The sequence below is a fragment of the Misgurnus anguillicaudatus genome, chromosome 8 (assembly GCF_027580225.2).
Source record: "Misgurnus anguillicaudatus chromosome 8, ASM2758022v2, whole genome shotgun sequence".
Classification (NCBI taxonomy): domain Eukaryota; kingdom Metazoa; phylum Chordata; class Actinopteri; order Cypriniformes; family Cobitidae; genus Misgurnus; species Misgurnus anguillicaudatus.
This window is the reverse complement of record NC_073344.2, coordinates 32285219-32297227: the sequence shown is the minus strand read 5'-3', so window position 1 is coordinate 32297227 and position 12009 is coordinate 32285219. Positions and strand designations below refer to the sequence as shown.

The 12009-nt window shown below is 36.8% G+C and overlaps 2 protein-coding genes across 6 annotated transcripts in view; one reads left to right on the top strand and one right to left on the bottom strand.

The window, feature by feature from the left end:
* The window catches only part of gpr161a (G protein-coupled receptor 161a), a 100509-nt gene that overhangs the window by 71070 nt on the left and 17430 nt on the right, over nucleotides 1–12009 (bottom strand). The window lies entirely within an intron of this gene.
* bin1b (bridging integrator 1b) overlaps nucleotides 1–12009 on the top strand; it is a 36280-nt gene that overhangs the window by 11124 nt on the left and 13147 nt on the right. For all 5 annotated transcript variants that reach the window (XM_073870714.1, XM_073870711.1, XM_073870710.1 and 2 more), the window contains exons 2-6: nucleotides 2407–2487; nucleotides 2639–2693; nucleotides 6145–6239; nucleotides 11043–11138; nucleotides 11523–11630. In XM_073870714.1, the coding sequence (XP_073726815.1) occupies nucleotides 2407–2487; nucleotides 2639–2693; nucleotides 6145–6239; nucleotides 11043–11138; nucleotides 11523–11630 (435 nt within the window). The remainder of the gene's footprint in view (nucleotides 1–2406; nucleotides 2488–2638; nucleotides 2694–6144; nucleotides 6240–11042; nucleotides 11139–11522; nucleotides 11631–12009) is intronic.

Sequence of the window (12009 nt, the reverse complement as noted above, 5' to 3'; positions counted from 1 at the left end):
ACCATTTCATCTTAATGCGATACGAGCACTCGGTTATTATTAGACTTCGTTCTTGTCAGTACTATATAAAAGTGTCAGAGAGATGTTTTTGCATGCTGCTTATAAATATACCAGTGGCGATATCTCACAACATGTTTTAATAGTCACGTCGCGATTAAATAAATGATCAATGTCCACATTTAAAAGCTGCGGTGCTACCTGCAGTTCCACGGTGTTTTCGAATTCTCATAAGAGATATAGCTCCAGAAAAAAAATGAGTGTTTATATTCCTCTTTCCAAGTGTTAATCGTCCACACGATGTGACAAGACATTACTCCCATTAACTTTAACGTAACATCCAAGAGCGCTGATCTTTGACGGAATAATAACTTCCGATTGGGGATTCACCGACTGATTTATGAGCTAGTGAACTAATGAGACACACGGAGAGTGTTTAAAAACAGGGCTTCTGTGTTTTTCCATTCAGAGATGAGCCTGTTTAGGACCTCCATTCACTAGGTGGCGGAATGATACGAAAGGTGAAGCGGTTACTGTGCCGTTATCAGCACAATATCGCATAGCTCTTAGCCAATCAGATTCGAGAACCAGAAAGAACTGTTGTATAATATTACGTAATACACGTTACTTGTAATGCGTTACCCCCAACATTGCAAATAAACACAACCTTTATAAATTTAAAAGAATTAAAAAGCTAACCTTAGGCTATAAGCGAAGTCAAGTTTATTAAAATTAATTATTAATATTTATTGAATTGATAAGGAAATAATCTTTTTTTGGGAATTGTGGCCATGTCGCATTATCTATAAGATTGTTCTGCATGATGAAGTTGAATCACATGCAGCAACATGTTAACAAGAACAGTAAAACTTTAAAAAAATTACGAGTGTGGTTACTGGTGTGTTATATCTAGAACGAAACGAGAAAATATCTTGAGCTTGTGTTAACCACAGATCTTATTTAAAGTGTTTAACAAAAACCCTGTTCAAAATAAAGCTATCTCGTTTCTAGTTTTCGGGTTTCGCCTACAAAAATACATCATCTCTGCAGCTGGCTATCGTCGACTAGTCGATTATCACATGATCCCTTTTTTTTGCTGACTGTAGTTATGATAAAATTTTGTTCTCGCATAACCTTCCATAAGTAGCACTGCGAGGTAACATCAAAAAGTACTATGGGTTTTTGACATAGTACCATTGTACTACCAGGGTAGATTGCACTTGCACCATGTTAGTATATTAATAAGTATCTTGGAGTGCTACATGAACTTCAGTCCCACTGTATATATCAAAATATCATTATCACCTAATACAGATAATCCTGGAACAGGAGTTGGCTATGATCAGGGGCTTTCTGCCACAGAGAGAGAAGGTCAACAACCTTTAGATGTATGCACACAGCAAAACTATTGACAACTTTGGTTAAATTTTAAAGATCTGCTTTGAGAGCTCTTTGGAGCTTTTTATTGGTGTTACATAATGAGAAACTTGCCCGGGGAACACCAGCACTATCTAGGTCACATATATGACATAGCTTGTTTAATATGCCGCTAGAAGTTCAAAAGGAAAAGGAAATGATCTTTGAGGAAACAGAAAAGGATATAGACACACTAGACAGAAAGAAGAGCAATGCGCTATAAACTAAAGTAATAATATTAAAACTGATGTGAAATAGTTGTAGTGGCTGTATTGAAAAATTCAAGCGTAAATCCAATATTCATAAGCTTCACATTCTTGTACACTTCCTCGATTAGGTTTCATTTTATTGCAAATTTAAGTCAGCATTAATCATAGGGAAGAGGAACGTGGAAGTGATACTTTCTGTGCCTGTTGTGGTGACAAGTGATCCGAGACACTTTTCTTAAGAAATCTTTTCTTAAAGAGATAGTTCAACCAAAAATGATTTACACATTCATTTACACATTCTCGTGTTGCTCTAAACCAATGGTCTCCAACGTGGTCACCGCACAGAGTCTGTGAGGTGCCCACCAAAGCACATTCTATTAATTCATATACACAGAGCTCAAATTCACAGCATTTCATCATGGTCACTGACAAAGTTATTGTTAAAATTGTATTGTATATGACAAAGATGTGTTAAAACAACACAAAGTGTGTTGTTCCAAAAATAACACAAAGATGTGTTGTCCTTAACTAGACACAAGTCATATACAATACAATTTTAACAATAACGTTGTCAGTGACCATGATGAAAAGCTTAGTAGTCCTTTTGCACACTATTAAAACGAATGTGTTAAAATAACACATCTTGTGTCTAGCTTAATTAACATACTGTATGTGTACACATGCTAATGTACAGTGTTATGGCACTGAGCCGTCAACTTAGTAATACAGAGTTTCTGTGTTAATCTGTGAGCATAGTTGTGATGTTGACTTTTTTCTCAAACAGGTGTTGCAGAAGTTGGGTAAGGCTGATGAGACGAAAGACACGGCCTTCGAAGAGGAGGTGGCGAACTTTAACAAGCAGCTGGTAAGACCCTTGACGTTTACCCTCTCTGACCCCCGTGCTTAATATACAGCTTTCCTTTGACATTTGACCCATCTCTGGTTTCCTTTATATTACTTCTTAAATATCTGAATGATGATGGTTTCTTTATTTTGCCTTTGATATGTATCCACAGGCTGACGGCACCAAACTCCAGAGAGACTTAAAGGCGTATTTGGTGGCAGTCAAAAGTAAGGCTGTGTGGCAGCAACTTTTAGCTGTGTGTGTATAATTTCATTTAAGTTGATTTACTTTACACATACCCTTGTGTAAAGTATTATTAATTATTAATGCTTATTATGCAATTTTAAAGAGATACAAATACAACAATCAAGTGGAAAATGGATAACATTAATTTTTTGTATGTTCACATGTGCTTTTGTATTTAACTACAGCCTTTTGCAGAATGCATTATATGAGCATTTAAATACATGAACTTCTTTCAAAACATGAAACATGACTTTGTAACTAAACATACTTTATCTTCCATCTCGCTGTGGCTTTTTCAATTTGTAACAGAGGTATTTCTAGGCGATAAACATGTGGAAAGTGTTTTCTGGCTTTGTTCTACGTTTTTGGCTTCCTCTTAAAGGAAAAGTTCACCCCATTGTAAAAATCACACATGGTGTTCCAAACAAAGATTTTCTTCCATGAAACACAAAAAGTGATATCAGACAAAATTTTGTAGCTTTTCTCATGGTATACTGTGTATGCAGTATATTCTAGGGATGCACTGAAATTTCAGACACTACACTGTAAAAATAATACGCTGGATTTACTTGGAAATATAGTGCATCATTTTTGCATCCATTTTTTAAGTAAGTTTTACTTGAAATTTTGGGCAATTACATAAATTGCTTGAAATTCCACGTGAAACTTAAATGGATGCAAAGTGATGCACTATATTTTTAAGTAAATCTAGCCTTTTTTTTTTCAGTCTGAATATTTTACGGCTAAAAATGAACAGCTGAAAATAAACGGCTAAAAATATAATCTGAAAATAAATCAGCTTCTCAGATTTCATTTAGTTATTTGTCAGTAACTGATGATGACACAGTTACACAGTTTTCGGTAACTCATGCTGGGCTGTTATGTGGCAGGTAATGACATCAATGGAGCCCATTTCAAGGCCGTTGACATTACTTTACTTTACATTATTTAGATAAGAAGCTGTTAAATTGGATTCTGTTGCATAACTAAAGGCCGAATATGGTAAATTTTGTACATGTAGGCGAGGGTCCGAAGAGTCAATCAGAATAGTGCAAGCGCACTGTACACGCAACGGGCGGATTTTTACATCTCTGCCTACATTGCACGCATGGGTCGCGCATGTGCCTACAGGAGAATGTAGTATGTAGGCCAGAAGATGCATTGCATTTTGTCGCAATGTGCATGCGGTGAACATATGTGTAGAAGTACGACTTTGCAACGCTGTGCGTTCGACCATGCACATACGTTGGCGTAGACGTAAAAAACAGACTATACTCTTAAATTAATTAATTGTTATTTTTCATCCAATTTTTTTGTGTTACTTTTAAAAAAGTTTGATTATTTTATTGGTTTGTAGTCCAACTCAGATTCATTAAATGAATGTCTAATAGAATAAAATTTTACAAAAGCTTAAATTTTTTTTTAAAAATAAAGTCATATTTGGGTTTTGGCCAAGAGCATTCAGACCTTTCGGTATTGGTTTCGGCCCAGGTTTTTAATTTTGGTGCATCACTAGTATATTCCATAATGACTTTTTGTAAATGATGAAAGATGATTTACAATGACTGTGTGTTGTCAACAGTGCCACCTGCACGCCTGAACAGATACCGTACTGTTTAACAACTCGACACAACCATAGATATGAATAAAGGCTAGATGTCTCGCCCGCGCTGCTGGCCAATTGAGTGGAACGTCCGCATTTGGCGGCCATCTTACCACAGGCAGCTCACTCACTCGTAGCATTGAGTTTTAATGGTGCAGGTACTTTTAAATGACCATAACTTGCTCAATTTTCTACCGATTTTCAAAGGTTTGGTTTGTTATAAACATCAAAGATGTACCTGTGACACTGCATACTTATACAAAAAAAAATAATTTATGAAACATTAAAGCATCCAGAATTATAGCCACGTTAATAACATTTGTAAGAAACCAAACTGTTTGAAAATTGGTAGAAAATTTAGCAAGTTATGGTCATTTAAAAGTACCTGCACCATTAAAACTTAATGCTACGAGTGACGAGCTGCCTGTGGTAAGATGGCTGCCAGGTGATGACGTTAGAGACTCCGCCGTAACACATCTAGCCTTAATACATATCTATGGACACAACAACAAATTTCACAGCTGGGTTAAGCGGAATAAACTACACGTAAAATAACCGCCGATGTACTGCAGTCCACAGACAGATTTTTTGTGTACTAGGAAAAAAATTGAAATAGTAATATTTAAAAATGTATCTATTACTTTTTTAACCTTAAAAATGTCCAATCCTCAAAAGATTGAAAGGGGCTTTTGACAAAACACTTGTACACTGTAAAACGTGGATCAACTTAAAAAAATTATTTGGTAACTTCTTAGTTTAAGTTAAAAATGTAAAGTATAAAAACTCATAAAAATATTTTTTTCTTTGATGACACCTCAAATATTTAGACATTAAACAAATTTTAGGTGTCACCAATTGCAGTAATTTATTAAGTTGACCCAACTTTTTACAGTGTAGGGGCTTAAAGGTGCAGTGTGTAAATTTTAGCGGCATCTAGTGGTGAGGTTGCAAATTGCAACCAACGGCTCAATCCTCTGCTCACCCCTCGCTTTTGAAACACATAGAGAAGCTACGGTAGCCGCCACCAGACAAACATGTCATCGTCGGAGACAACTTAAGGGCTTCTGTAGAAAAATGGCGGCACAAAATGGTGACTTCCATGTAAGGGGACCCTCGGTGTATGTAGATAAAAAGGTCTCGTTCTAAGGTAATAAACACAGAACGGTTCATTATGAAAGGTATTTATACACCCCTGATAATATAGTTTGGATATTATTTTGCATTTCTGTGAAGAGATCCTTCTAAAAATTACACACTGCACCTTTAAGCCCCCAAAGCCCCCCTCCAAACTCCACTGATTAACAGACTGAACTTTTGCTTTTTTGTAATGTTACACAACTTTACACACTTCTGCCTCAAATATCAAATCTCATGTTGATGTCAAAACAAGACATGTATGTTCTTAAACGAAGCTAAATTTAGTTTGACAACCAGTGAAATACAGAGCACTAGTTATGGTTTACATTTATGATACTGATATGTTGTTTTTGAACCGGAGAGTCGCAATACCCATTCACTTTCAAGGTTTGGAAAAGAGCAGCCATAACATTCGCATTTTGTGTTCTGTGGAAGAAAGAATATCATATGGGTTTAAAAAGACAGACAGCATACAGAAACGTATAGCAAAACAACATTTTATGTGAACTATTCCTTTAAGAACTAATGAATGCAGAGCATTCTCATTAAAAACTGTAATGCTGGGGAACAGATGCCCCTGAACTTCCTCCTGTGCCCACAAAAGCTCTCACTTCTCTGAAAGTTGAGCGACTGACTGTTCGCCAATATCCGCGTGAACGTGTCAATGTCTGACCCACTTTCTGTTTCTGCAGCGATGCACGAGTGTTCAAAGCGTCTGCACGACTGTCTGGCAGACATTTACGACCCCGAGTGGTTTGGCAAAGAGGAGGTCAACTCCCTCGTGGAGGTGTGTAAGCACATCACAGACAGACTTTGTGTGTGAAATGAACCTCTGTGTGGGTTGTGTGAGATGTGTGTGAGAAGTCACAGAGGGAATAAAACGAGATCTTCTCAATATCACTATTGTTTCTGCTAGACATCAGTGAAATGAAATGGAGAACAAACTGACACTTTTACTCAAGTCCATAAATCTTGTGTCTCAGATTTGGCTCCTGTGAAAAAGTCACCGGTAATCATTTCTGTCATTTTGTTGACATTTCGGTTAACGTTAGATTTTAATGAAATCTTTGATGGTCATGTTTAAGATCATAAGTCCAAATTTGCAAATCTGAATTTTCTATCAACACTGATTTAGGCTCTATACTCTCTGTAAAACTTTGTCTTTGTCCATTTTTATTTCTTTAATTTTAGACAGACGCCTAAGACTACATACATAGATGATACATAATTGAGACTTTTAAGCAAAAAACCTCTGACTTTTGACAAACAATATCCTGTAGAGCAGGGGTCTCCAACCTTTTTGTGAGAAAGGGCTACCACAATGGATAAAACATGGATCTAGAAGGCTACTTTTTTGATATTGTCTACTCAAAACTTTTTTTTTACTTTATTTTATCATTGTTTGAAATGTAAACACAGTGTTTCCGCTATATACATTCTACCGTGGCGGCCCGCCATGCCTAAAACATCCCCGCAACGCCTGCGGTTGTGGATAGAAGGGATACAGCAAACGAAATCTCACTGGATGACCACTGTTTTATCCTAATCCTTCAACCAACCCAACTCTAAACACAAAATTTCACACGATTGTAGGATGTATTTGTATCTCATTTAGCCAGAGCCGCTGTTTTCATCCTAAAAATCCTACCTCCAAATCTAATCCTTAACTTTTCGGCATTTGCTGTATCCCTTCTAGACAAAACCCACGGCGGCAGCTCGCAAAAAAACTACAGAAATGTCCGCCCTGCCAGACTGGCTGTCTTAGAAATAAATTCCTTTCTGGATTCGCGTTGTTAACTCATTTATAAATAAATCTCCTAAAAAGTATCATAATTTCTTCCATGGGTTTAGTTTAATGAACAAATAGATTTAAATCAACAGATTAGGCTACGTCTCTGTTTTGAGAAATAATAATAAAATAAATAAGCCTATACGAAATATGTTACACTTAAATAATAATTAAATTGACAAAACGAATAAAAAAGTATTTGAGTTTCTGTTTTTTTGTGACGCGCTGACCAAAGCAGCAGAAAGCACGTCATGTTTTTAATGATTTTAAATAAGCACAAACTTTTATCCTTATTGTGAGTTTACACAAATAAAATACATAATTTGAAGTTTCGAATATTATTTTTCTTTTATCTTTATGACTATAAATTTAGGGTAATTTAAGGTGCAAGGTCATCACGCATTTGATGTTCACCGGCGCATATACACGGACGCAGCGCAGGGCTGCGAGAAAAGACATTATTAAACTTTCGATTTCGGTTTTTTGGACATCCGTTTGGAATCACTGTACTCATATTATCAACTTATCTGGTCATTAGTTATTCAGAATATAGACTATAAGCGCAGTAGCGCGCTGCTGACCGATCAGCTGTCAATCAATCTTCTGTGCTTTAGATTGACACTCACAAAGTTTCACATTAAATGATATGATATTTGTCCAAAAACAAAAGGCTAAATACTGAATACTACTTATATGCGACTGCAAGACATTAATAGTCGAATCTGTTTGTAAGGAAACTTACATTATTCCCGTGGAAGAGAAGAACGTTGGTAATAGAAACTTGAGGCAGACGGTGAGACTGTTTTATCTGTTTTCAGACAGCACGGTCGGGGTACCCGCGGGTGAACCGCATAATATTTGATGTAACGGGTGTAATAATAGGCTTTTCGTGCGTCATTTGCGTTGTAGATGCAGGTCGGGACTCAATAGACAAGAGTGAAATGCGGGTCTAACATCCAAGACCAAAATTCGACTCGTTTTTAAATGGCCCCGTGCTTTGTGTTTAAGATCTGTCTGAAGACCGTTAAAAGTTTCTATTCAACTGCGCGATTTGCGGTGTGACCGGCTCGGGGTCTTTATGTCAAATGGTCCGGGTGTGAAATAAAATTGCTGCTGATGGATGTTCGGTCAATCACAGCGGTGCGGATTATCAAACAGGACTGTGCGAGAGTTTGCAACAGCTCTGTAACGCTAAATACGAGCACAACTTGCAATGCACACTACATTAAAACTACAATGAAATACGTAGCTATGTAACGTTTTTTAAGAAAATACATTTAAGATCAAACATAGAAAAGCAATATGCTATAAATATAAGGAAAAGTAAATGACAGCATGAAAATGATAAAAAATACATGTTAGTTTACTGTAGCCTATATTCTACTTTAAAAAAAATAATGTACATTTATAATTATCATGGGCGCCCCCTGCCGCCACAGCTGAAAAAAATCCTAGAGGAAACACTGAAACATACATAAAAGAAGCCAAGCTAATATAAAAAATATGTAATAAATAAATATTAAAATTGAGGCTATTAGTAGAATGTGTTTTGGTGGGCAACTCACAGACTCCGTGTGGGCAACCTAGTGCATGTGTTAAAATGATAGTTCACCCAAAAATGAAAATAATGCCATTAATGACTCACCTTCATGTCGTTTTAAACTCGTAAGACCTCCATTCATCTTCAGAACACATTTTAAGATGTTTTATATTTAGTCCGAGAGCTTGTTGACCCTTCATTGAAAATCTACGTACGGTATACTGTCCATCTCTAGAAAGGTAATAAAAACATAATCAAAGTAGTCCATGTGACATCAGTGGGTCAGTTAGAATGTGTTGAAGCATCGAAAATACAATTTGGTCCAAAAATAACAAAAATTACGACTTTCTTCAGCATTTTTTCTCTTCTGCGTCAGTTATGAAGCGCATGCGCGAGACTAAAGTCATGCGACTGCAGTGACGCGGATAACGACGTGGCTGACATGTTATCTGTTGCGCCCCAGCTGGGTTTTTTTATTTTCTTGCCCCTGGGCTTCGTTTACAGTCTGAGGGAGACGCACGCTGTAAGTTTGAAAAAAAACTTCGCAAACATGTCATACAGTCACGTGACTTTAGTCTCGCAACAGACGCGTACAAGAAGACATTGCTGAATAGAGTCGTCATTTTTGTTATTTTTGGACCAAAAATTTATTTTCGATGCTTCAACACATTCTAACTGACTCAATGATGTCACATGGACTACTTTGATGATGTTTTTATTACCTTTCTGGACATGGACAGTATACCGTAAGTAGATTTTCAATGAAGGCAAACTTTTGAAGACGGGTTTCAAAGTGCATGTTTTTTTTTTAAACTACGCCTTGTTGTGTTTGTGTAAACGTGATAGCGGTGACTTCATGTGCATGTGTTAATATCAGTCTACATCAGTACAAGTAACAATAGTGGCTGTTTTTGCCGCTTTATTGTCCAGGGTCACTTAGTAGTAATAAACCTACCTCATCGTCCGTCTAAACAAAGTTGTTTGATGCTTTTGACATCTTGATTATTTGTATTTATTAGATGTGTGCAGGCGTGTAGTGTTTCTTTACAAAGTAACATCACCAACTATTGTGCTGGTACTTGTATTACAGCATTTTTATTCGCATTCGCAGATTTATGTAAACGCAGATCTTTTTTACAGCGTTGTCGTGTGTACGTGAATTAATTAAAAACGCAAAGAAAAAACGTTTCCGTCCTTAACTACATTATTGTCGCGTAATCGCAGCTTTATTATACTTCCCTTAACCTCATCCCCACCCTTAAATCCGGCAGTGTAGTGTTTTTACGTGTATGCGAACGTACACGCACAGTCGAACGCACAGCCTTGCAAAGCATAGTTTATTTGACTCGTACGTTTACGCTGATGTTCGACGCATGCGCCTTGCAACAAAATGCAATGCATCTTCTGGTCTACATACTACATTCTGCTGTACACGCATGCGCGACCAACACATATAATGTACGCAGGGTTTCAAAAATTTAAAAATCTAAACTCTTCTGACGACGAAAAATTGCTTCACACGCACTGTTCACGTAAAAAATGGACCATACTTCGGTCTTAACACTATACTTATGTAATGAGAGTTATTTGATATGTAGTTGCAAAGTTGCTCATAGTTTGTAGAATGTCTAAAGTGGATTATCAAAATTAAATGTAGCATTAAATCCCTATCGACTCATTCTATTTTCTAAAATTTTGGTCCCTTCCTTCTGTTCATCCATCTCTCCATGAATAAAGGAAATGATAGAGAGAGAAATGGATAATAATCTGGAGGTAAACATGACAAATTACTTAAACCAGTGGTTCTCAAACTGGGGGGCGTGAGTTTTATGACATTTTTTTAATAGACATTAATTTATTATAAATTGTGTGTGTAATAAAACCTCTACCAACAGCGCTACATTGTATAATTTAATATGTTTTGTTTAATTTTAATTGTAAGTTTGAGAATGTTTTATGTCATAAATTTTCTTTGGGGGGAGGGGGGGGGGCGAAGCAATGCACCCTAAATGGGGTTGGTGGCATGCCAAAAAGTTTGAGAACCACTGCCTTAAATAGACCATATAGAGAGAGAAGGATGCCTGGTGTAGTTTACAGTAGACGTGATATTAAAAGTACTTCTTGTTGTATATAGTAATAGAGGCGGTACATAGAGTAGCATGTCACATGTGGTTTGTCAGTGTGTGCGCGTGTGAATATGTGGGAAAGTAGTAACATACTGTATGAAGGTGAATATGTCTGATTGTGTTTATCATTTACAGAACACTGACCACCTGTGGCAAGAGTTTCACCAGGAGCTTTTGGATAATGCCGTCGTTACCATGGATACATACTTGGCTCAATTTCCAGATATAAAGGTTTGTTACATTTGTAAGAAAGCACATAAATCATATCAAGGTATCAGAAAGGTATATAGATATAAAGGGGGGCTTCTGGGTAATAAGAAACCACCAACAAACCACTAAAATGTATGCATATTAAAATAATCAAACATTAGGTGTACAGCTGGGCTGTTTCTGATATAATGTCTATTGTGGTGGTTACTGCCCTGCCCAAAATACTTTAGCAACATGCTGAAAACCACCCAGAACACTAAAGCAACCATTCAGCAACTCTCACACAACCTCACAGTCAATCACATTGAAGAACCACTTAGACTTTTTATTAACTGTGAATCTGCTATCTTACACTGGCTTTGTTTGGACATATCATATTTTATATATCTCTGACTTCCCCTGCAGGCTCGCATTGCAAAGCGTGAAAGGAAGCTGGTCGACTTTGACAGTGCCAGGCATCACTTTGCCTCCATACAGAAAGCCAAGAAAAAGGATGAGGCCAAAATTGCCAAAGTACCAGATGCTCACTTTTTTGCTCACGTTTGCTGTATCTCATGCACCCCTTATTTATTCCATAACATATCTGCCCTTTTGTCTGCTAATATTGGTAACTAACTATAACTGTGAGGGCTTTAATATGCTTGAGTATTTGTGTGATTGCACAAGCTTTGTAAACATTTATGTCTCCATTTTGCATTATCTTGCTTGATGATGAAATTTGCGCAAGCTAACAAAACGGTTAAAGGACTAGTCCACCTTCCTAAAAGAAAAATCCAGACAACCCACTCACCACCATGTCATCCAAAATGTTGATGTCTTTCTTTGTTCAGTCCAGAAGAAATTATGTTTTTTGAAGAAAACATTGCAGAATTTTTCTAATTTTAATGGACTT